General features: G+C 38.3%; 1 protein-coding gene across 2 annotated transcripts in view; it reads left to right on the plus strand.

Moving 5' to 3' along the window:
• Positions 1–25,047, plus strand: part of GADL1 (glutamate decarboxylase like 1) — an 85,759-nt gene that overhangs the window by 15,518 nt on the left and 45,194 nt on the right. For both annotated transcript variants that reach the window (XM_054192989.1, XM_054192990.1), the window contains 7 exons: positions 670–785; positions 6,477–6,556; positions 6,672–6,726; positions 10,132–10,248; positions 16,156–16,220; positions 16,480–16,561; positions 23,991–24,190. In XM_054192989.1, coding sequence (XP_054048964.1) covers positions 670–785; positions 6,477–6,556; positions 6,672–6,726; positions 10,132–10,248; positions 16,156–16,220; positions 16,480–16,561; positions 23,991–24,190 — 715 coding nt within the window. The remainder of the gene's footprint in view (positions 1–669; positions 786–6,476; positions 6,557–6,671; positions 6,727–10,131; positions 10,249–16,155; positions 16,221–16,479; positions 16,562–23,990; positions 24,191–25,047) is intronic.

Below are 25,047 nucleotides of genomic sequence, written 5' to 3' on the forward strand. Positions count from 1 at the left end.
TTTCACTGCAGAACTGCTTAATTAAAAATTACTGAGATATTGTCAAAAGATAAATGAATTGTACCTTTTTATACTAGTTTTATGTAAGGCTTTCTTTTATTATTTTGCTCTTTTAAGTGAATAAAACCTGTCTGGATCTTACCTTGCAGATCTCCTGGTTTCATTCACTCTTTTTTTTTTTTTTTTCCTTTGTTTTTTTTTTTTTTTTCCTGCCCTCCCCTCATAGCCTTCTTTTCCTCATAATACTCTTGAGGTCTGGTTGCCCGAGAGATCTCCTAAGCTCTGTACGATGCAGCCGCAGCTGAGCTTGGTGCAGGCAGCTGAACTACTGCTGCTTCAGTGTGAATGGGAAGGAGCTGTTGCAGGGTGTTCTCTGTCAAGGAGGGCTCTGTTTGGGCACAGTTCTTGTTCTTCAGGAAATATTCACAAAGAGTGTTCAAACCAGCTCTGTTTCCGTGCATGCTGCTGAGCCCAAAGTTCCTTTTACGTCTGTAGGGTTTTGAGGAGGAAAGGAGCTATCATGCATGCATCTAAAAGCTAATTCTGTGTTGAGGTGGTTTTTTTTTTCCCCTCAATATGTGAAGCACAAGACTGTTTTGCCTCATATGTGAACACAACACAAGTGCTAGGACTGTGGCTAATATGATACTCGTGTGTCTCTTTCTGCAGGTGGCTCTGTTTCTAATATGTACGCTATGAACTTAGCAAGATACAGATTTTGTCCTGAGATAAAGGAAAAAGGGCTTTCGGGTTTGCCAAGGCTAGTCCTGTTCACTTCAGAAGAGGTAAAAACAAAACCAAAAATGCTTTTTGAAATTTATTTTTCAATGGCTGCAAAATTATGTCATTTGCATGTCTGCTGGGGGACTGGTACACTACATTTGTCATCAGTATATGATATGGAATATTGGAGACTAGTGGAGAAGTCTGACGGTAAATTTCCCTGCAGAAGCCTCCTTGCTTGCAGAACACAAACACAGATGTTCCTGCTCTTGGAAATTCCTGATGTAAGAATAGGTTGTACGTGGGGCAAACCCATAGCAGAATATATGTGGGATGTTGTGGAGGTCTGCAGCATTTGGTTTCCCACAGCATAAGGTCTAGCAGGAATCATAGGTAGGTTTTGGATGTCAAAGTGTTTTTCCTGCAGGTTTAATTTGGAATAAGCTGAGCACTTGTTGACCTGTGAGACGTCTCTCTGCAGCTCCCACTCTGCCCTATGTCTGCATACAGACTGGCAGTGGTAGAGAACCAAAACCACCATAAAGCATTTTGGGAAGGCCTGCTGGATCTTTAGACAGTTCTTCTTTAAATAATTGAAAATGTGTGACTAGTGTTAAAGTTTTTGAATAATACTTGTTTAAACTGCTTGTGGAAAGCTGACTTGTATTCATGCATTTATTCCAAAGCTAATTTTTTTTAGATGCTTCTTTCTCTCACCTGTGCCGCCAATTTTAAGAGTTTATCATTTGATTGGTACAGAGTTGTTATTAACTCTGACTCCACTGTATAAAGGTCTCAGTGGAAGCGAGAACCTTATTGTAGTAGGGAGTATACAGTTACCAAAATAATTTTAGCTCTTAAATTTATGCTCCAAACAGTTTGCAGTGTAAATAGAAGGATGAAGGCATTGCATAAGTTATCCGAGACAGCATATATATTTTGGAATAGAATCCAAATGTCCTAAATAAAGGGATTTTTTTTCCCCAGGCAAAATATATTTAGGTTTTTTCTTTCTGAAAAGTGTGTATATGAAATGACATGCCAGTTCATACTTAATACATCATGTTACATCTTAAAAAATAGCTAAGGAGGAAAAAACGAGGTTGAAATGTGTTCCTTTAATGCTTTTGAGATGAAATGCATAGAATTTTTATTGTAAAGTTGCAAGATTTCATTCCAAGACTTAAATAAAAAGTACACTCTCTTACTCCAAAATAAAGAAACATCTAATTTAATGACAAAAGAAATTTTATCTGACTCACAGAATAAATTTATTTTGATATATTTGCTTCACCAGAAAGAACAAAACCATAAAACATACAAATGACCAGGAAAAATAAATTGGTAAAGTATTTGTAAGGTGATGCTCTTGATCTCTAATACTTTGCTTGATTCACAAAGCCATGTTGTCTTCTGAACTCAGTAATCACTTGCTGTAAAACTGCCATTTGTAGTATTTGGGACTATTGTCTAAGATCTCTATATTTATTCATGGTTATGAGGGGAGGAGATGTGCGTGTTAGTGTATCCTTATTTTAGATCCACTTGTACTGAGTCCAAGTTAAGATTACCTTTTGGAACTTTATTTGGTTCAGATATATAATATTATTGAGAATATATTTAGTAAATGCCCCACGCTGAAAAGAAGTATATAAGTGCTTGTGTTATATACTCTTAATTTTATATTATTTATTTTTATTTTGGGTTGCTTTTTTTTTTTGTTTTGTGCGTGTGTGTGTCCTGGAGGACATAGACCTGTTTGTCACTGGTCAGGCAAATGATTAAAAAAACGATCCCGGAGAAGTTAACAACCTGTGTTTTTCTTTAAAGTCAATCAGGCAAACAGTGTTGGCATGGAAAAGCCATGAGGCTGTAATGAACTGAGAGTATTGATAAAGAGTCAAAACACATGGCTGCTCAAGGCACTTGTGTCATTTTAGGGCTTGGCTTCAACACTCTGTTCAAATAAAATGATTTTTGCCTTGTGTTGCCAAGTCCCAAAGTTTCAGTCTGGCACTTGGCAGACTGAAAGAGTTGCTTTGCTGTAGAGCAGGGGAATGCATGGACTTGTCAGTGACTTCATTTCATGTAATCTGGGGCTGTGTATTTTTCATATGTTCTTGGATAACATGAAGGTGTACGTTTAGTGTATGGCCCACCCGTGGTCCTCATATGCTCTGTTTGGCCTTCAGGACCAAAAAGGCTCTTTGTTCCTGCAAGTGAAATGCTTAGCTCCTTAAAATTATGGTGATACACAATGAATGATGTTTATGCTGCTGCTCCGTAGTTCTCTTGCTGGACCATTACAGAGTGATTCCTCTTGAGACAGCAGCAGTAGTAGAGAAATTGTTATATCCTGCCTTCTTGAGGCATGATTTGTGGCTCTGTAAGAGCTGAATACAGTTGTAGTTAGCCTACCTTTTTATCACTTTTTGCTATTTGAGTCCATCTGAACTTTATTCTGACCCAAGAATGTATTGCATTGATCTAAAAGGTAGAAATCTGCTAAATTTGAGGTAACTGAGGGTAGAAGAGGATGTGTAAACAGTTGAAATGTGCATGCTGATATGAGCAGTTTTTTAGATGCAATGAAACTAAATTCCTCCCCAGTGCCACTTGATCATGAAAGCAATAAAGTGAGAGAACACAACATTAACTCACCATGCTGTCCCCTGTTGAAATTACAACAGACAAAAATGAGTAATAAAACAATCTCATAATAATGTAATTGCTTTATGCAATCATGTTTCTAGGAAACTTCTCAAAATCAAGAAAATACAAATTTATCTTCTGTTTTAATGAGCGCATGGGGAAAGTACCTTGTCTTTGCAAATGTTATAAGGAAAAGAAAACTATGTCTAGCTAAAATAGTATAGCAGCACATCTTAAATGTGCTATTCCAACTTGATCTTGTGCTCAAAGGCATTAATTTCTTACTACAAAGGGCAGCAGATTTAATAATGTGTCCAAACAAACAACTGCAAAAGACAAGGCAAGAGTCACCTGAACTCACAGTATTTAAAGGTGTTATTTATTATATAATCTAGATACAAATAATACCTTTTATTTGCATATTTCTTTCTTTTTTTTTATTGAAAGAGAACTATGAACAAGAGAATTAGTTGACACTGTTGTGACTGGAGCTGCTAAATATTCTCTGGTATATTTTTTCTTAAAAATGCTGCGGTGTAATTTAGCATAATGGCTTTTAGTAATGATAGCAGGGGAAAAAAGAAAAGAAATTCTTGTCTGTTTTCAATCAATATAACTGAAAGACTACTTTTTTCATCAAAGAGCATATTCCAAGTCTATGTAGTAGCATAAGTCTTGTCCCTTTTCTGTCCTACTGAAGACCTGACATAATTTTCCAAGGGGCGCAGTAGTACCTGTGGAGGCAAGAAATAATGTATCTTGCAGCCTGTTTTGTTTTGATATTCCCTTTATTCTTCCCTTTCCCTCTGCTTTTTGGTATAATCTCTCAGGTGCTCAAGCCTCTTTTATCTTTCTCCCAGTCTCCCATACCATTTTTTATAATAAAATACATGATTTAGCGATTGCCTGTGTACTAGCATACTGAATTTGCAGGTCTACTGCTTTCTCAGTTTGGAGCAATCTGATTATTCCTGGTGATTCATACCTTTCATTGGTATCTAATGGATAGAAAATCAGTGATTGAGGCAACTTGTATTTTAAGTGATTCACTAATCGGTTGAAAAAATTTCCAAACTTCTCCTGAACAACACACAGCCACTCTACAACCATTATTACCATTATTAATTTAATTTGATGTAATGTAAGACTAATTATCCACCTATGTATCTTATTATTCTGAAGTCTAAATGAATGAGCCCTAAAGGTCTGTGGGTGTGTCATGTTACAAAAATAAGCTTTCTTAACACTACCTGATAATATCAGGTCGTGTCTTTGTATGCCTTTATTTAAAAAGTAGGTGATGGTGGGGGAAACCTTTTTGTCAAAAAGAAAAAGAGCCTTTTGAGATCATCCATCTCATCAAAATAAGCGTGACAGGCTTTAATACCTTTAATATATTCATACCCACACATTAAAATGTTGTACATTTTTCATAATTATGTTCTGCTGTAACTGCATTTGTGTGAACTCTCTGGAAGAAAATGGAATTAATTAACCACCTGGCTTCACCTCCTGTATGAAAAGTAACAATTCTAGACATCTTCACGGTTGCTGGAATATGGTTATTTTAACTCTTCAGTAATGATGTGAAACAGAGCCAATTTTATTTTTTGAGAAGAGCAGTGGTAATCCAAGGCTTTGGACGATTTTGATTCTGAGAACTGTGTAGTCCTATGAGATGCTGCAGGTTGTTCAGAGTGGTTTTGATGTCTAAAAATATCTTCAGATTAAGAAGGTTACTGTATCTTGAATTCCAAGCCTAATCTTGAAGATGGATTAAGTTGAGATCAGCATACTCTTATTCTGGAATAGGACAAAATGTTCTTATGCTAGAATAACAGTGTCCACCATAGAGCAGGTCCTTATAGTTGTGAATGTTGGAAATATGGCGGAAATACAGAATATACCTTGGATATCTGTTTAATAGAAGAAAAGCTTGTAAAAAAGTACAGAGTGGACTGTAGGCTTGGGTATCCTTCTTGCCAGACCCATTTTACTATACTCAGATTTAATAAAATACCTGTTTCTAACGTTGTTTGAGCAGGTGAAGGGGCCTCTTTTACACTCACTTCATGGGTTTCATACACTTATAGCAAAGTTTCATGCCCTTATAGCAAAGTGGGCTATGTGTAATTGTAATCATTCAAAGATGCCTCTGTGATGAGACCTAGCTAAAATACTTTGCTGAAATACTTCATTTTCTGGAAAATACAGACTGGTCTACACTTGGACCTTTTGCAACATCCGTATTTATCTAAAGACTTTTGAAAATGTGCTTAAGTGCTGTCTAAAGTCTGCTTGCTTTAATGGCTTCTAAGACCCACATTCAATTGAACAACCTCGGTGTCTAAACACCAGGGCTTTCAGGCCCTTTTACAGACATAGGACTTTGAAAGCCTTGGAAGTCCCAATTGTACCACAAGGCTTTGGTAAGTATTGGGACTTGAGCTCCTTCATCCTAGGAACAGAATTGCTGGATCAGGCCAAGGATCAGTTTAACATAGTATCCTCTCTCTGGCAGTGGACAACAACTGATGTTTAGAGAAAGCGTATAGAAAAATCACTAATTAAGGGTCCAGTTTCCAAAGAGTGGTGCTTTTGGACTTTCAGACCTATAGGTTGCTTCTAGGCTGTTGAGTTCAGTAGTCTTTGGACCTTTCTTCTCATGCATTTCCTAACTCTTACACTCATTGATACTTTTGACTCAGTTCTACTAAAACATTTTGAAACAATTAATAATTCTTCCCCGATGACACTTCAAAACTCATATTTTTCATTCTAATGCAGAACCAGCTTAAAAAAATTGTATGGAATAGAGCTTTTTATTTTTTTTAAGCTCACACTTTAAACATCCATATGCAGGTGCACATCTGTTTGTGTCTTGTTTTCCTCAGTCTTCAGTGTGTGTCATTAATTGTTAAATAAAAGATGGTCTTGGTGCTGTGTAGCTTTGTCAGTTTACTTTTTTGTGTTAGGATATGCTGTTGTCATGCCTGTTAGTTGCTATTAAATTAATTTCCTAGGTTTCCTATGCTAAGAAATTTCTTTCATTTTCAGTTGCATACTCACTTTTCCCTTTTTCATTCCTCTTTCACTTACAGTGTCATTACTCCATGAAGAAGGCAGCCTCCTTCCTGGGTATTGGTACAGAGAATGTGTACTTCATCAAAACAGATGAAAGGTAAGCAAGCAAAAGCCATGGCTGTGCTCTCTGAGCCTTTTCAAAATGCAGTAGTGCTGTACATAACCAACCTATTTGAATGTAACTGAAAAAGTTTTAAATCTGTGTCCCTTAGAGGTAAGATGATACCTGAGGAACTGGAGAAACAAGTCCAACGGGCCAGGAAAGAGGTGAGAGGGGGAGAGAGAGCATGAAGGAGAGGGGAAGAGTGTATGCAGACCGCGTGCTTGTCTCTGAGTGAAAGGGAGGAAAACTGAGTGAGTGAAATCTTAAAAATAGGGCAGTGATTGTAACAGTGTCTTTCTTTTTGCCCCAAACTTGTGGAACAAGCCAAGACGTTTAGATGCTACCCTCTTATGAGGGAGAAAAATTCCACAGGGTGTTTACTACTAATGAAAGTCCTGAGTACACTACTCTGAAGTATTTAGCATGTTTCTTCTAGGACTTCTTTTTGCCCTTGATCCTTTTTTAAATGGATGCAGTATTCATTTTCCTTAAATGGTAAATGAAAACTAGATTTTTCAGTTAATTACAGCAGCTATTGCTCTATCATCTGCAGTGAGCAAGGTCTGTAGCATGTGGCTTAGTATCTAAAACTATCATACAAGCTAAAAATGCTAAATTTGGTTCTTCCTAGTATTTGTAGCAAGAGCGCAGGGATTCCATCCTGTCCCTCTTTTCCCCCAGAGACTTTGCCAAGTAGAAAGCCAAAGACCAGCATTTGGAAATGTACTGATGTGTGTATTTGGACAACATTAACATAACGTTCCCACAACCTGTAAGACAGTACTTCAGAAAGCTTGTAGGGCTGAATGTGAATTCTAAGGCACAGAGCATCTTCTTTTGGCTTGGTTAGCTCACCTTATTTCTCACTTCCAGTTTGTCCATCAGAGCAGTAGGATTCAGAGCTCAGCCCTTAGTCCGCAATACCAAGAAACTAGTGTAATGTCCATGGTGTGGACAACGCCTACCATGGAAACCTACTTTTTGGCTAATAGAAAAGCGAAAGACAGCGCTGTCCTGTCGTGCACTGGCATGGCTGCAACAGCTTTCACTTATATCTGATTGAGATACATCATCTGCTAAACAAACATCTCTTCTTTGAGTTTCACGCTAGGTAGAGTAACTATTGATATATAGTGGCCCTAATGACCGAGGAAACTCTCTTGCTTGCCTCTTTCTGTACTTTGCATTATCTGTGGAAGACAACCTGTACTTTACACATTTGAGCAAGCTGGGAGGAAAAAAAAGGACTGAAATAAAACAGAGCAAGAGCAAGCAGGCTGGCAGGAGAATGAGCTCTTTGTTTTTGCAAAAACAGAATTCTTATTTGTTGATGTAATAATAAATTTAATGGTTATTTGGAAGAAATCCTCTGGTGTTTATGATTTATTTTTTTTAAAAAAAGTCAGCCTCTGCAATTTAAAAACAAATGTTCAATATTAAAAAGCTTGGCTTACAGAGGAACACTATTTCAGTTGCATTATAATGGAAGTTACAGGTATTTTGGAAGGTTTTGATTTCATCAGAGCTTCAGTAATTGTGTCTGTCCTTGATAAAGTAAGTGCTACTTTACAACTTTTATAGAAAGACACTTCAGTGAATTACAGTAAATAGTCTAATGACTCTAGACAACAGAGGATGTATTAGCTAGTGATAGGAGCACAAAACAATCACTGACTACGAACAGCAAGAGTCTTCGGCCTGTTTTTAGAGAATTTAGTCAGGAAGATTTATTTAACTATATTGTCAAGAAGAATAAAACTTTAATCCCCTTCTTTGCAGGAAAAATGTAATGGCAACAATCTTTGGAATTTGTAGAGATCCTGGATTTGTCTCCATATTCAGTCACATTAGCTACTGGCTGCTGGGGGGCCTTTGACTTTGATGTAGCTGTGGGAGAAAATTGATGAGAAAGCTAACAGAAACTAGGTGCAGCAAATACATCTTTGTGTCACTTGCAAGTGTTTTGTACTGGAGCTTCAGGCTGGTTTGTAAGTTTGATTGACTTTTGTGGTAGGTTGTACTAGGAATGAATGACCAAGAAGCGAATTATAGGCTGCTAATTCTTTGTGAATGTGTGGGATTAATTTAAACTCATTCCAAGGTTACTTTTCATTGCTTTAGCAATTTGTAAAGAAACTTTAAAATACAAATAAATCATAATTATGTACCATTCTAGCAGTCCTCTATGCTGTTAAAGTAGTATAAAACTGTCAGAGTATAAATGTGAATCAAGCTTGTCTCTGTAGTTAGATGTTTAAAAGTGGCAACACTTTTTTTTTTTTTTTTTTTTAAAAATAAGAGAGATCAGATTTTGGTCGAAGTGAAGATACATAAAAGACACGTGTAGAGTTTGATTTATTTTTTTTTTCCACCTGATGTCGGGTTTCAGTGAAGCTATATTGAGTTATATCAGCAGAGAGACTTACATCATCTGAGAGATTTAATTCACGGCAAATGAACTCCAGGGATCCCAGATTGTACAATTTAATAACAACTTTAGTGCATCTTCAGTAACTGCGTTGTTGTGCTGTGGGACAGATGCTGAAATGTGCAGAGGAGTTCCTTCAGCATGAATTTACCAGCAAGTGAGACCACACAGTCATTGCTAGGGCTGATGCCCTCAATTTCATGGAGTTGTTACAGGCTCCACCAATTCTTTTCATTGTTTCAGTTTCTGCTCATAAGCAGACACAGGCACATACATCTGGAAGGGTACATGACCTGGTCTGCTATTGTAATTGCACCCTGGTATTAGTTGAATGAAAAAGCAACGGCCAAAGCCACCGAAACCAAAATGGATGACTTGTGGTGATTGCCTGAGACTGCAGCGTGACAATAGTTTTCCTTATCCCACCTAACTTTAAAACTGTCTGAGATTTCCAGTGGTCTCGCTCCTGATGTTCAGTTCTCACCTACAGCCCTTCCTGTTTCCTAGACAGAAGTAGGAGGAAGAGAATAATGCTTTGCTGAAGACCAGGCATTGGGGTCAGATAGTGCTGACTGTCCCCGTCGTTGTATGTACCGTGCCAGTGCTGCCTAAGGCAAATCATGTTCCCTGATTAAAGGTTCCTCTTCACCGGGCAGAGAACAGGGGCATTGTAGAGACAACACAGGTGGAACCCCTAGAGGGATGAGCCCTTTCTTTGCATGGGTAGCCTGCTGGCTGAGCTAGTAGCTTTCTTTTTATTCGGCAGCAAATATGGTAGTAAAATGTGGAAGACTGAGAAATGAAAATCAGTGTATAAAGAGAGATGTCAAATATCTGCTATGTTTTGATCGTGACAAAACTAGCATCTGTCAAAACAGTCTGAAGCTGGTGAAATCTGCCCTGGGAGGATGGTGTTAACTGGAAATGGAAAATGATGCTTTTTTTTCTCTCTCTCTTTTTTTTTTTTTTTTTTTTTTTAAGTCAGCACTTTTAAATGCAGTACCTTCTGCTGGGAAAGTAAAATGTAGACTGTCACATCTTTGTTCTGCATTCCTAGTCCTTTTTATGCTTTAGATTTGCAGATATACTGGAAGAAATGAGCAGTGCAAATGACAATTTTTTGTTTTGAATCCTATTGCAGGGGTCAGCACCATTTCTTGTCTGTGCTACAGCAGGCACAACAGTGCTGGGAGCATTTGATCCTCTGGATAAAATTGCCGATATCTGTGAAAAGCATGGCCTCTGGCTTCATGTTGATGTGAGTTTGTATACTGTGTAGTTTTGTTTAGCATTGCTTTTTTATAACTGCTATTTTTCTTTGACTGTTGACATTTCTCTGTAGAAATAAGGTGGGCTCTAATAACATTTTTTTTTTTTGCATAGAGAACAGAAATACTTTCTAATTTGTCTCTGTTCCATGTGTTGAAAGCCAGCAAATAATTTGGTTGTGACAAGGAGTCAACCCTTTTTTTTTCATTGTCAGGTTATATTTCAAAATGATTTCAAAATCAATTTCTTCCTTCTTACTACCTCCTGAAAATGCTTCAAGGGTGATTATATACAATAATAAAATTCATTCTACATTCTGTTGGGGAGTGGACACATTAGAATTGTGGTGTATGGTTCATACAGGTTAAAATAAAGGTATATTTCTGGCTCAACCAGTCGTAAATTATTCTGTTTCATGTTTACAGGTTTGAGCTTCTTGTAGATCTCCTTATGTTTTCCTAAATTGTTCAGAAATTTTTGTTTTCTCATTTCTTTATAATTTTAGCTTTGGATGTTAAAATCCATTCATGAACCTTTTTGGAGTAATTATTGAGCCTTTTTATTCCCTGCAAGAGTTAGCTGTAAATGTATTTTTCTAAAACTAGCACTCTATTTTCTGAAATTGCATTCTCTTTATAATTGCAATGCCACAAATCCGGAATGGCTAGACTAAAAGCCGTGGATCAACGAGAGAATCTGGAGCAACATTAATGGAGATTTTTAGACCTGCTCTAAATTTTTATAGTGTTTGTTTAATGTTGAGTATTTAAAGAAAAATCATGTAGGCAGCGATGTGTGTTTCAATTAAGTGACTCACAGACATCAATACATAAAGTCGCTGTATGTGTGAATCAAAAGAGTTTTCTTATCGGAGGCAAAGATGCAGAATTTAGCCCTAATATTTAAAGAGTCTGCAAAGCCTCCTGATGGCTGTGTGCTGGGGAGAACGACGCAGCAGATTTCCAGCAGAAGTGCAGCATTCAGATCAGGCGCTAGTCTCTGGTATGTCTACATATAGTTGGTGGGAAGAGGGATGTATTCAGAATCTGTGTTGGATCTTAGGTGAGTTGAATGAGTGAGTCCAATGGCTGCAGGAGGACAATGGGTAGTCTTCTAACCTTACTCCCTGTAGTTGAATAATTGAAGTTAGGTGGGATGAGCCTGGACCCTATTCTGAACTATACTTCATAGGCAGTTGATAGTATTTTGTAAAGAATTAACTTTCATCTTCCAGCTTTGCCTCGTGTTAAGCTAAGGTAAAAATGTCAGTGGATATCTTAAAGTCAATTTTCTGTTTGAACAGTGACTGTAGTTGTCAGATGTTAATTGAATTCCCAGCAGAAGGACAAATGTACAGTAATAAATTGTGTTTATGGTCGGGAAGACCAATTGTTCTGTTAAGATGTGATTCATGTTATGAACCTCTCAAGAGTTCTCGGGAGTTCTATCAGTATTTTTTTTCCATCTTTTCTTTCATGCTCTATGAAGAAGTCATCCACTTATCCATCTATGAAGAAAGAGTGGATGACTGTTTCTTGTTTTTTGTTTATAGTTTCGAGATGTATTTATAGGAGAACAGCATATGGGGAAGAGACTGAAAGTTTTCCACAGTGACATCAGGCATACATGTATATACAAATGTGCTATGGTAAAATGAACAGACTGTAATTCATAATGTGACCTTTTTTTTTTTTTCACTCATGGTGCCATTAGAAATAGGTTTACTAGAATAATATGTGAAAATGTGCAGTGAGACCAGCCATCTGCCATTCAGAAATAGTGTTTAAGAAACATAGTGAAGAGTTGTATTTTTTCTTTGTTTTTAAGTGAGCCTACCTCCTTTTAGCCTTCTAGGCAAGAATATAATATTTTTGAAATCTTTGAGGATCTACTTTCCTCTGAAAGGCCTGGCTTCTTGTTGAAAGATTTAGACATTATGCAGTCTGAGTTATAGCAAGTGAGTACTACCATTTGGGCCAGCTGTAACTTTGGAGGAAAAAAAAAAAGATATAGTACAATTAAAACAAAGATTAAAACCAGGGAAAGTTCTGTCTAATTTAGGATTTTTCCTGTATCATTGATGGGAATCAGGATTATCTACTGCAAATGGTCTCAAGAGCTGTTTATAAGAATATCTCATATGAATGTCAGTGGTGTTATTCCCAGGTTTACACTGATGTATCTCATTTCAGAATATTTTCTGATCCTGAACACTGATATATTTGCCTTAGGGAAACTCTTTTCATTAAATATGAAATGATAAAGCTCATGACTCTTTGGGAGCGCAAAAGGGAGAACATCAACATAAAATCAGTGGGCTTCTAGGAAGATAAATTTCAATAAAGTCAGAAATAGTAGATAAGCTCTCACATGGAGACAAATCCAAAGAGGACTTAAGGAAAAAGTTGTTTTAAGAAGATAATACCAATAAGCCCAAACTGTCTCAACAGTCAAGCCATTCAGCAGCCTAAGTGCAGAGACTATAACCAGGCTTATTTTGTGTACGTTACAGTAGTAATACACACATTCCAGTTGCTTATTGCATTCTATCACTAATCTATGATGCATTTCTTAATGACTTGTTTGCATCATCAATATGCACTCAAGCTCCAGCACTTACATATGTCATGTATTGTGTTCCTGTAGCTTTAAATACTATGTATGAGCATTTCTTCCTTGCTGGTCCTTACTTTGACTTTTTTTTTTCCTATGGCTAGACCAGTATAGAAAATCAGGTTTGACCAATTAGCCTGTGCTTAGGTAGCTAGTTTAATCACACTGTGAGCACTGCGATTCCCATTGTTCAGCTGTAAGTGGCTTGTTGCATATGAAACACAGTCATTTTCTCATACATAGTTACCAATTACATTGTATGGGACACAGTTATAATAATTGTCTTTGTGTTTTGAACTACATTGCTCTCAGCTGAATTTGTCATAAACAAAATATGTGTCAATCCAGTTTGATCAGTCTGCCTCCCTTTTCTAGTCTCATGGGTGGAGGAGAAGCAGTTAACTTTATTGTGTCTTGGCAATATCTCATCTGAAAGCCAGAGAAACACTGCCAAGCTACAGCTGTGGTAGTGAGTGAAAATCTGGCTGGAAAATCATACCCAGAGAGCAGTTACCGGTGGTTCACTGCTGAAAGGGGAGAAAATTTTCAGTAGGATTCCACAAAGGTCTGTTCTAGGTTAGAAGTTATCTGGGTATTTTCATTATTAACTTAGATGAAAAAGAATATGCAGACTAAATTTGAAGATGACATAAAACTGCAAGAGGCAGTGGGAGGACAGGATTAGAAATCAAAGAGATTTTGACAGTTTGGAGAAAAAAGCGGAAAAACTAGGCTACAGTTCAATAAAGACAGAGCTCTAAGTTTAAGCTGTAATAATCAACTGCACAAACACAGGCTGGGGATTGTTGGCTAGACAGCAGATCTTCAGAAAAAGATCTAGGGTTCGCAGTACATCACAAATCGGCAATTGTAAGCATTTTCAGATAGAGTTAAATGTCTTTCAGAATTGAATTAAGAAGATATATAAAATATTTGTCTCTTTCTGCTTGGTGCTCCATCTGCTTTGTCTAGATTGTGTCCAAATAAAAAGCTGTGTTTCAAGAAGGTTAAGGACCTACAGGAGAAAGATAAGAAAAAGGTAGAGCAGTGAGGATAAACAGAACCATACCCAGAAATTATGACCAATGAGGAAAGATTGAAAGCACTGATGTTATTTAAACCAGAAAAGACAAACAGACAATACTTGATAGTCTACAGATGCTTTAAAAGCTGCTGCAAAAATAAGAGAAGAACAGGAATAATCTGTTCCCCTGACCACTGCAGGTATGACAAGAGGTAACAGTTTAGGACTGACAATTTAAATCCTTAGGATCGTTATTGTTAAACACAAATTAGGTGGTTAAGTTGTACAGCCTCAGTCATTAGAGGTCTTTACAAACAGACAAAGCCAGTAATTCCCAGTCGTCTTAGGTGTCTTCTCATTAATTTTTGGTTTTTGCCAGCCCTGGCTCCCTATGTGTGTGGTCTTTGAACTGGGTAAAGAAGCACAGAGCACAGATTCATCTTGTAGTACTGTGGCTCAAGGAGAGATTGAAAGGTGGTGGAAATGCTGGGACCTCTAGTAATACCATCCCAAATACAGCCATCTTTGGATGCAGATTTTCTAAAGATTTATTGTATTTCAGTGGGTTGCTTATGAATTATGAAAATAATGGAATAACTTAGTGACTGTTTTGGCTTTATTGAATCATCAAATGAGAAGAGTAAAATTTGTCTATGAATAGGAAGTTCAGTTTGATTGTCTTCCCATAACATGGCAAATTTGGGCTAGCTGGAGAAACCCAGTTTCAAGTCATTGTTCTGCCATAGGATTACTGTGAAGTTTGGGGGAAATCGTTTCCTACCTTAGGTCCCACCTGTAGATTGAGCAGCGGCCCTTTCCTCAGCGAGGGTGTTGTGAGCATGACAACATAAAATATGATGTGGTGCATTAATGTACCGCATTAATGAGAATGACGTGTTAAGACAAGTTATTAACCTTTCATTTCCCTTGTGAGCCTTTACCATTCCTGTCTCCCAGAGATAGCAGATCTTATTCCTAATGTATGGCTTATGAAGCAAATACTGATGCTAAATTCATAGATCAGCTATCACATCTGTTTCTTTCAAGGAAAAAAGAAGAAAAGCCAAATAAGCATGTATTCTCCATGCTTAGGTCAGGAATCTTCTTTCCATCAGTGATTTTTTTTTTTTTCTTCATTAGCCCAAATGTATAAACCTTTTTTTTTTTTTTTTTTAAATAAGCTGAGTCCAGATGTTTTGTGGACTGATGCCTCCTGTGCATCTCTGAGGTGCCTTGCTTACTTCACAGGGAAAATGCTTAAGTGAATTCTGCCTGCATGAACATTGAAAATCTTTTTTTTTCATATTTAATAATAATTTCTTAAGTGCACTGTATGAAATGTCTACTGTTTGCATGTTCTCCCCACCTCTCCCCTGTGGACAAATATTGCTGTTTGAGAACTGAAGAACCTGGTGGGTGAAATCTGATCCTTGCAGAATTCATGCATGAGAATTACCTTGAATGAGACTCCAGTTGCTCAGAAATTAAGCTTGTGTAATAAAAACTTGCTGTCTGGGTTCCTTCTATAATCTATGGAGAGAGACATCTGCAAAAGCTGTTACCCAAAGACAGGTATCTAGAATAGATAAGATGATACTTGATAAGGGGTTTCAGTGGAGAGGTCCTCACTGCAGAGAAGGCTAAAATGACTCTTAGACCACACACTTTCTTCTTAGATGACCTGAAGGGGATGTGACGAGTCTTTCTCCGTTTTCATGTCAGTTGCCTTGCTGGTAACAGAAATGCTGCTATTGCCTACTCGCTAACTTTGCTTTTCATATCCAAACTCTGTCGAAAATCTGAGCCTGGACTTTGCAGTTGGCAGAGCTTATCATTCTCCACTGTTTCCCTTGTGAATGTCTCAGAAAGGCAATGGATAGCAGGAAAAAGATATGCAAAATGGGTCTTTCTGCTCCCATTGCTTAGGTTTAGGCTGTGGGAAAGGAAGCACCTCTGATTCAGTATCAGGAATGGGTCTGGTTATGCAAAGACACTTCAGTTCATGCCCTTGCTTACACAGAAGGGACAGTGTAGTTTGTGGCTCACATAGTGGCACAAACCATCAGCTCCTCTATTTTAGGCATAACCCCAGGCTGACATCTTTATTTCAGTAGGCGATACTAAAGGCAAAATTTAGCCTGCTAACCAGCTAAATTAGAGACAAATGAGACAAAACATCTTCAGAAATTAGTAGCTGAAGCATTATCAATAGAACTTTATAGAAATAATATTGTCTTAACTCTATAAATGTTCCAACAGGCTTCTTGGGGTGGCTCAGCTTTGATATCAAGGAAGCATTGCAAACTTCTTCATGGCATCCATAGGTAAGTCAATTTAGTTCCTGGGCACATTTCCAGGGACTGAGGTGGAAGTTGTGTGGCCTATTGGACTCCATGAGAGCTGCATTTTCCAAAATACGTTTTACTGTTAATTAGATAGATTTCTGAACCTATGGGGGTTTGGGTATAAAAAACAGGAAATGTGATTTATCTACTTGGATTTTGTTGGCCACATTTGATTCTCTAGTACCCATGATTATAGGTGCAATTTCCACCTCCCTTTCTCCATTTACAAATTTTGCAGGGCTGATTCTGTCGCCTGGAATCCCCATAAAATGCTGTTGGCAGGAATCCAGTGCTGTGCGCTTCTGGTGAAAGACAACTCTGTAAGTCCTCCTGTCTTTTTTTTTTTTTTTTTTTTAATGTGGTAGGCTGCCATTGCTGTAATATGTAAGTGGAAATAATTAGAAAACAACTGCAAGTCAGTTTTACTACACTGCAGTGCGAAGGCTGAATGATATTATTTTGAGTTTCACCACAAAATTTAATAAAGGGTGAATAAGAGAGCAGGGTCAAACTGATCCAAGTCACTGGACTCGCCAGTTGTCAAACTTTGCAGCTGGTGCCCTTGCTAGTTAGCTCCTGTACTTGATTTGCATTTAGAATTGAGTATTTTGTCACTTGGGTCTGCAGCACTTAAATGGCGAGCTCGTCAAAGTCCTCAGAATAGCTGTCATCCATTGGGACTGCAGCAGTACTGCATCTCCATTTAAAGTACGTAGAGCTCCTCTTTGCATCCCTTTACGTGGGCGTACCAGAGCGGAAAAGGAGAAGGATAGGAGTTGGAGCACATGTAGGTAAAGGTGCTGAGCCTTCTTTCCTCGCTCTACTAGTCCTTCCTTATCACCAGGGTGACTTAGGCTTGCCAAAAGCCGTGACAAATTAAAAGGTCCAGCAAGCAAACTACAGAGCTCTGATCTTAAGTGACAAAAAAGTGAGATGAGTCTGCAATGTGGTAAAAGTCCCAGCTTATATCTTTGTGGAATTCTATCTTAATAAAGAAACTAGTAAGGGGTCAATTATTTCAAGCCCCATTTCAAATTCGGCCTGCTAAAATTTATGCCCATTGTCCACCACCAGGGGTGAGTTTTAGCTTATGCTTCGTAGGTTATGAGTGACTGAACATCATGAAGATATGGAGCCCCTGAGGTTTACATCACTATTTTGTGGCCATAGTTTGTAAATCACTTTTAAAAATCTCTGTCAAAACACCTGATAGTTCCTATTCAGCTGCTAGTCCTTAGCTATCCGTGTAATTGGTTACTAATTTCTGGTAGTAAGAACTGATGAGGACCAAAGAACGTAGATGCTAATCGGTGCTCTCTTGCAGCTGATTGCTCCAAGTCAGGGGTGAGACATGGCAGGACAGCAAAGAGACGTGTGACTCCTCATTTCCTTAGACTACAGTCTGTGGGATTAAAGAGGATTAGACTCCAGGTCTAGCCGTCCATCACTTTATCTTTATTCCAGGATGAAAAACAAGCAGAATGAAGTTATTGACTAAGATTAATGTGGCATCTTAGTTGCAGGCTTGGGAAGAATTCAGTGCTATATTTTTAACTAATTAGGCCCAGTACCTACATATAGCCCCAGGTAATGATTAGACTACTTGGGCTGCATAGTGGAAATTTCTCAGGAAGAAAGAAATGGAGAGAGATGAAATATTCTAGCTGCCCTGGCATTTAGAGTCACTTTACAAACTGTATTCCAACTTCAGGGCTCTGGCAGCCTTTCTGTTTTCTCCTTCCATGGAGTGTAACGTCTGGTAGAGCAATTCTATTCCACTTCGAAATCACAGCCAGGCAATGTTGTGCTGGAAATACTTGCAGAGCTGAATCCCAGGCTGTTGAAGGGTGAAAATACAAGTATTACTGATCATGCAATCACATCCTATTGTACAGTGTGATGTGTTCTGGAAAGTAGAAGATTTCCCTGCACAGGGCGGAGAGCGTGTTTTACTTTCTGTTTAATTCCTGGAAAATTGGCACTTCCATGTTTTGTGTGTGTGCCATCACAGTCTTTATGTGCAAACAGAAGCACATACAAATTTGAATACTTTCTTATCGTCTCTTAAAATGTTGGAATATAAATCTTTAAGGAAAAAAGATCAAATGCATATTTAAGACACTTTGGCAGAAAGGCCTTGTTTCACTATACCAGATCTGGAGCAGGCAGCTGTGCCCAGTTTCCAATTAAAAATGCTATTTTGAAACCAGTAAGGGTATGGAAGAGTACATGTATCGGTTCCTCACTTCGGAGCTTGTTCCACTGCTCCTTAATTACATAAATACCTACGGCTGGCTGCAGATGAAGCACGCATTTATATGTGAACATAATTCCTTCACTCTGTGGTTAGGATGCTTCAGTGGGATCTGGATGCTGAGGTGGGACCTGAAAAAGTTTGGCATACATTGCTCTGCTGGTGAATGCTCAAGGAACATCAGGTAGTTTCTCAAGTCTTGAATTCTGCAAGAAATCAGAGCAGCGAAATGTTAAGCATAGATGTTAAGTCCCATTTATGAATCAAGCCCGAGCTCCCTTTGAAGATTTAATTAAGGAAGTTTTGTTAGCTTGTCTTCCCATTTGCTTTGAGGTCCATTTTGAAACTATGGACTACCTATAAGTGGACAAATGAAAGGGTCATCAAACATTGGAACAGGGAAGTGTTTAAGTCCCCATCCCTGGAGGTATTTAAAAGACAAGTAGATGTGGTGCTGAGGGACATGGTTTAGTGGTGGAATTGGCAGTGTTAGGTTGGACTTGATGATCTTAAAGATCTTTTCCAACCTAAGTGATTCTGTGATTCTATAAATAATCCTCTTCCATTTATATATATATATATATGTGTGTGTGTGTGTGTGTGTAATACATACACACACATATATATATAGTTTAACAAGCCTAAGCTTTGTATTTTACTTTATGTTATGAAAAGATAATCTTTAGAAGGGAATCATCACATTTCTGACATGGTGGTAACACCCTGATTTTCCCATTAGCAAATGTAATACTGACTGGTTTTGTTTGGTTTGGGGTTTTTTGACACACAGCATCAATAAAGCTATGTGGTTTAGCAGTGTTAATAGGCTTAAGACATTTCAGCTAGGTTATTGGTGTGAAACACTGTATTTAAATATTTTCCTAGACAGATAAAAAAACCCCAAAGGATAAACTGCAGTAAGATGCCAATAAATGCATGTCTTCCAGCCTTAGTGAAACAAAATTGGAATGATTTCCAGAACAGGTAGAGATATAAAGAGAAATATGCGTTTGACTTGATTAGAAGGGAGAAGCGTTTTCACCAGAGGGAAAGAGGTTGGTTAATCCTCCGTAAAAACTCAGATCAATTACAGTAGTTCTTCAGTGCTTAAAGCGCTCAAGAAATGCACAACTATCCCTCTTCCACTGCCATACCCTGAGTAGCTTTCATCACTTTTGTAGGAAGATGGACTTACTCAGAAAACACTTGTATTGCTGTGGGGTGAATGGCAGTGACTGTTTAAACAGAAAGCTAGATGGACCAATATTCTCAAAACATCAGCGAGTCAATTCTGTTCTTATGTGTTCTTAAAACGCTGTGACTCAGTCTTGGGTTGTACATACTCCTTTAGGACCACAGAGCTACTCTGATTTGTCCTTGCTATCCATATTGTCAATATTATCACCATATAAATAGAGAACTAATGTTTATCACCAATGCCAAAGTTCTGTGACTCGGTTGAGTGTGGCACTAGGTTAGGTAATTAGCAATCAATTATAAGTAATGAGCAGAATTTTCACTTATTAGTTAAAAATAAAGTCTCAAAGAATGTAGCTAATGAAGTCCCAGTTTAGCACAGAATATAATTGATTGAGGTGATCGTGGTAGCCATCTACAGTGTAATCTCTTCCTCATCATTATCAGTATCACAAAGATATTTACTTCTCTGGTGTCTTTCCAGGGCAGCTGCAGGAAATATGCTGTTCCCATTGCTTTCTGCTTGGGGTTAGCACAACTGAGAGCTCCTTCTCACCTCTTGAAGTGAATTACAGGGGTGACCTTTTGCACAGCATTGCTTTTGAGAATTTTCAAGTATGCCATTGAAAATATTGTCCTTATTGCTTCAGATGAGGCAAATCAGGAAGATGTTTGTCTTGGGGGGAAAAAGATGTTTTGTTAATGAAGCTGAACTTCACTTTTAACTAGCAATGGAAATGAAAAGAGATCAGAAGGCTTGCTGTAGGTTAAGTGTGCTCAATAAGAAAAAATGTTGAGTTATGAAACTGGAGCTCTTATATATTGATTTCCATATCAATAATTTTTCATTTATTTGCCATTAATTAGAACACACAGCAACTATCCATAGACTTCATCCAAACCACAGTCTATTTGAAACTTCATAGTGGACCGGGCCCTCCATGAAAATAGTATTTCCATTTTCTAAACTTTATCAGTCCCAGTATAAGGCAGAACACTACCATTAGTCTCTCTGCAAAAAGTAGTAATAGAAGATGCTGAAGAAAGAATCTCAAACTTGTCAATGGGGCAATTATAATGAAATTTTTGCAATTCTTCTGAACAGATGGAGCAACTCAGTTACTGTGTGGAAAACTGTTGGGGTCTTCCTGTGTCTGAGAATGTTGAGTTATAAAGCATAATTTTTCCTTTGTGGTGGTTGTTTTTTTTTCCTTCTACTTTTCCATCATTTGAATAGCAAAACTGACATGACTCTGCATGTCTTCAGGATGTTTGAATCTCTTACTTTTGAGACAGCAGCGATGAAGAAGTAACAGCTTTCTTGAGCATAAAATTTATTTTGGATTTTTTTTCCTCTTCTATTGTCCTCCCTGCCCAAACTCTGTTCTTCAACGCTTTCTTTCTCTTCCCTCCTCTTTCTCCTCCACCTTGCTTCTTGCATTGGTCTGGCATATTTCTTTCTTTCTTTCCCGCAAAGCATGAGTTTTGTTTCTTCTCCTGTCTGCTCTAGTGACGTGCTGGAGGATGTCACCTTACTTGCCTCTGGAGATTGACAGTAGGCAATATCTTCAGCAGATTTTCTTGAGCACGTTGCATTATTAGTAAGATAAGCAGATGGAAAAGGATCATCAAACCAGCATGTCTTGTCAGCTTCGGATGCAGCAGGAGAGTAGGACAGTACCTGTTTTTTATTATTATTATTTTTTTAAATTAAATATGTTCCCAGGAATCTGAGTTCACTCAGAGATATTGAACTATTTGTCCTTGTTGCATTTTCACTCTAGAGCATTTGTTTTTAAACTCCAAAACTCTGCAGCTGTACTGTGATCTTAAGTGAACTTCTGAGTCTTTCTGTAATATTAACCAACTGAGTTTAGGTTTCTTGTGACAAACAAAAGTTATTATTTCTCAGGTGACGGGCATGAGGGGAACTAATATCCTGTGTTGTCCTCTATTGTGCAGCTGTATTACATTCTGATAAGGCAGAAGATAGTCCCACACTGATCAACCCTGCTGTACACTCACTGCAGAAACACTGTGCAAAATTTTAAAGCCAGTAAGAGACAAAGAAATTTTTGATATATTTATTTCTATAAATAGAAATTTGTGGATGTTGCTGCCTTTTTTTTTTTTTTTTTTTTTTTAATACCAGGACTGGTAAACTTGTATTTCCCCTGAAAATCAAGGTGTGGAGATCGAAATGAATAGGGCACAATGGCTTGACAAACAGACTCCTGTTCCTGTTGCGCAGCTGCTAGCCAGAGAACACAAAGCTGTAGAAAAACTGTAAAGGATGGATGGATGCTTCAGTACTTGACTTTTCTTCAGTTTCTAATGTCATCTTCTTGCTTTTCTGTTTCTGAGAAAGTTGGAAAGTAGGTGTGAGAATCTTGTATACTGCAAAAAGCTGCGCCCAGCATTGGCTCTCCAGCAACAGCTACCGTGTGCTGCAGCAGCACATTATCACTGATGACTGCAGAGGGAGAGCAGCCGCTGCCCCTTTTTTTCCCAAGCTGTCGCATAAACTGTCATTTCACGAGGCTGAATGTGCTGGTCCTGTGGCTAAGAGTTTGGACTGAATTTGCTGCTCTTTTTGCAAACGAGCAATATTACAATGGGATTGTCAAACCCCTATGGAAGTTCTGGAGAAACCTTTGCTGCTGTTCTGCTTTTGTGCTCAATGAATATGTGTGCAGATTGTTGGTTTTTTTGTTTAGTATTGATGGAGGGAATTGAAAAGGCTAGGAGAGAGGGAGACTTATTCTGCCAGTGGATTATTTCTCCTTTGGATTTTTTGTCTTGACCTTTTTTTCTTTATTTTACTGCGAGTTCCAAACCTAACAGTAGAGTATTGTAATGTAGATCAAGAATTGTACCTCTGTTATGGCAATATGACACTTTGATTAAGAGTGATGTCAGACACTGGTTGCCATTTTAAAATCGGACTTGCAGCAGATGCAGAGAAAAGGATGAAATGTGAAATGCTTTTTCAGTTGGCTCAAATTGAAGAGGGATGTTGAATAGGAAAATGAATTGTGCTCTTCGAGATACTGTTTAGCAACTTCTGTTATGTCGTCCACTTCTGTTCCTTGGCCTGTTCTGCATGGAAGACTTCTGGTTCAACTGTCACTGAAATACACGATCTGAATCAGATGCTGTAGCCACGTTTTTAACCTCATCTGAATTTATATTCTAGTATTACTTTACAGATTGTGTTGGGTTTTTTTTTTTAACACACTTTTAATATCACTGACAAATCTGCAGACTTTTCTGTCTCCTGGGCTCCTTGTAGGCCCACCCTCATCTCTGCTCTTATAACCTGCTCTCTGCCAGCCCTTCTCTCTACTTCACAGTATTACAGAGCATACTTCCATATTTCATTCTTCAGCCAATGGCCAGTCCTATGCCTCTTCTCTTCCGCTGCACCTTTAAATCTATAACAGCTGCTGTGCCTTCTGTTTCCCGGCTTTGTTCTTTGCTGGAACTCGCCACATTACTCGTTTATCTTTGTCTGTTTTCTGCTGCTCATCTCTGCCCAGGCAGCCTCTCAGAAGTTGGAGGCTGGAGATTGCTGAATAAAAATAATTTCATTAACAAACCATAATTGGGGTATGCTAAAGTACCTTTTCTGAGGTTCATTTTCAAATGTTAAAATTGTCTGAACTGTGAAAAGAGACAAAAATCGAGGTTGTACTAATCTCATGGTGTTTTCACTCAAAAGAGTCAGATAACCTATGCTAAATCCTCAGTGACCTTATTTTCTGGTAAGGGCTAAACGTACATTTCTTGGGCCTAAAATCTTCCCTACCTGCAACTAACTGTGCTGTATATAAAGTTCTTTGTTTGACAAAGAAGGAATAGATTGAGCCATTTGTGAACATGTAGGGAGCTCCTCACAGGCTGTTCTTCCTACCTATAGACTGGAGCAGTGGACATAGGCTTCTGCTTCTCCTCCCTCTTCCCCACCCATGTAAGTCTTTGGGCAGCTGTTTCTGTAGTACCCACTCCAACGGTTTCTTGAGATTGGAGTCAGAATTCTTCTTCAGCCTGCAACTCTTCAGTGACATTATGAAACAATAATAATAAAAAAAGTTTCCTTGTCAGTGCTGACTTCACTGGGTTCAGTTTCATCCAGGGTTCTTAAACCACACCATAAGCTTTGGATAGTTTCGTGCATATCCAGTTCTGTTTCATTCTGTTCTGTTGGTACAGGCATGAAAAAAAGGCTTTGGCTTGTGAAGATAAAAAGGTTTCAAAATGCTTATCAGCAATCTAAGTCTCTATTGTGTTTCTAATAGGGCCTCCTGAAGAACTGTTACTCTGCCAAGGCTGCGTACCTGTTCCAGCAGGACAAGTTCTACGATGTCAGCTATGACACTGGTGACAAGTCCATTCAGTGCAGCAGGCGTCCGGATGCATTCAAGTTCTGGCTGATGTGGAAAGCATTGGGCACCACAGGCCTGGAGGAGAGAGTAAACAGGGCGCTGGCTTTGGCTAGGTACTGCCTCACAATTTTGAATGTCCCGTCTGTTTCATTGACTGAAATGTTGACACTGTTGATGCTCCACATCCTGTAAAAGACCACATTGTTACTCCCCCCTCCCCCTGCCTTTTGTTTATGTATAATAGGAGGAACTAATAGCAATAATAATTAGCGTTACTACATCTGCTACAATATTTAATAGTAATTATTACTTTTAGCAATAACCATAGATGTTGATAAACATAGAAGACCAAATTAGACTGTCAATCTACATTGTTTAACATTTATATCATCTGAACCAGACATAGGACAGGTTTACCGATACACCCTCTTCTAACTCATAACTGTGTGTTCTGCTGTTAATGTGCCAAGCTCTGAGCTGTGTCCTGCAAGAAGTGAATTAGCTGTTCTTCTGCTCACTTCATTCCTCATGACTGAGGAAACGCAGAAAGCCGATGATGTGGGGAAATTTGTATGAGGACACTCTGTTAATGTTAGCATGTAGTAGAAGTATACGAAGGCATATTGTTCTGAGATGCTGCTTGTTTTTTCTCCACAAGTTTGATGAAGTTCTTAATGCTTACAGTATGTTCTGTTAGGGACTGAAGCACCTTTTTCTTGGTGATCTTCCCCTTGCCCACGCTGTTCAATTTTGCTAAGTTTTTGGTCTTGCAGCACTGAGTTTCACAAGTGAATTCTGCAAAATTGTTAGAAAGTGTTTCTAAAGTGATGTCTCAGTTTCTGGGAAGTTTGCTGGGAGGAAACTTCACTGCATAGGTTGTTTTGACTTCTGATGGAAGAAATAATATTGAAATAATGGCCTATTAAGAACAATTCACCTGAAGTATCACATTTGTTCAGAATCTATACAA

Source organism: Rissa tridactyla, chromosome 2 (genome assembly GCF_028500815.1).
Source record: "Rissa tridactyla isolate bRisTri1 chromosome 2, bRisTri1.patW.cur.20221130, whole genome shotgun sequence".
Lineage (NCBI taxonomy): Eukaryota > Metazoa > Chordata > Aves > Charadriiformes > Laridae > Rissa > Rissa tridactyla.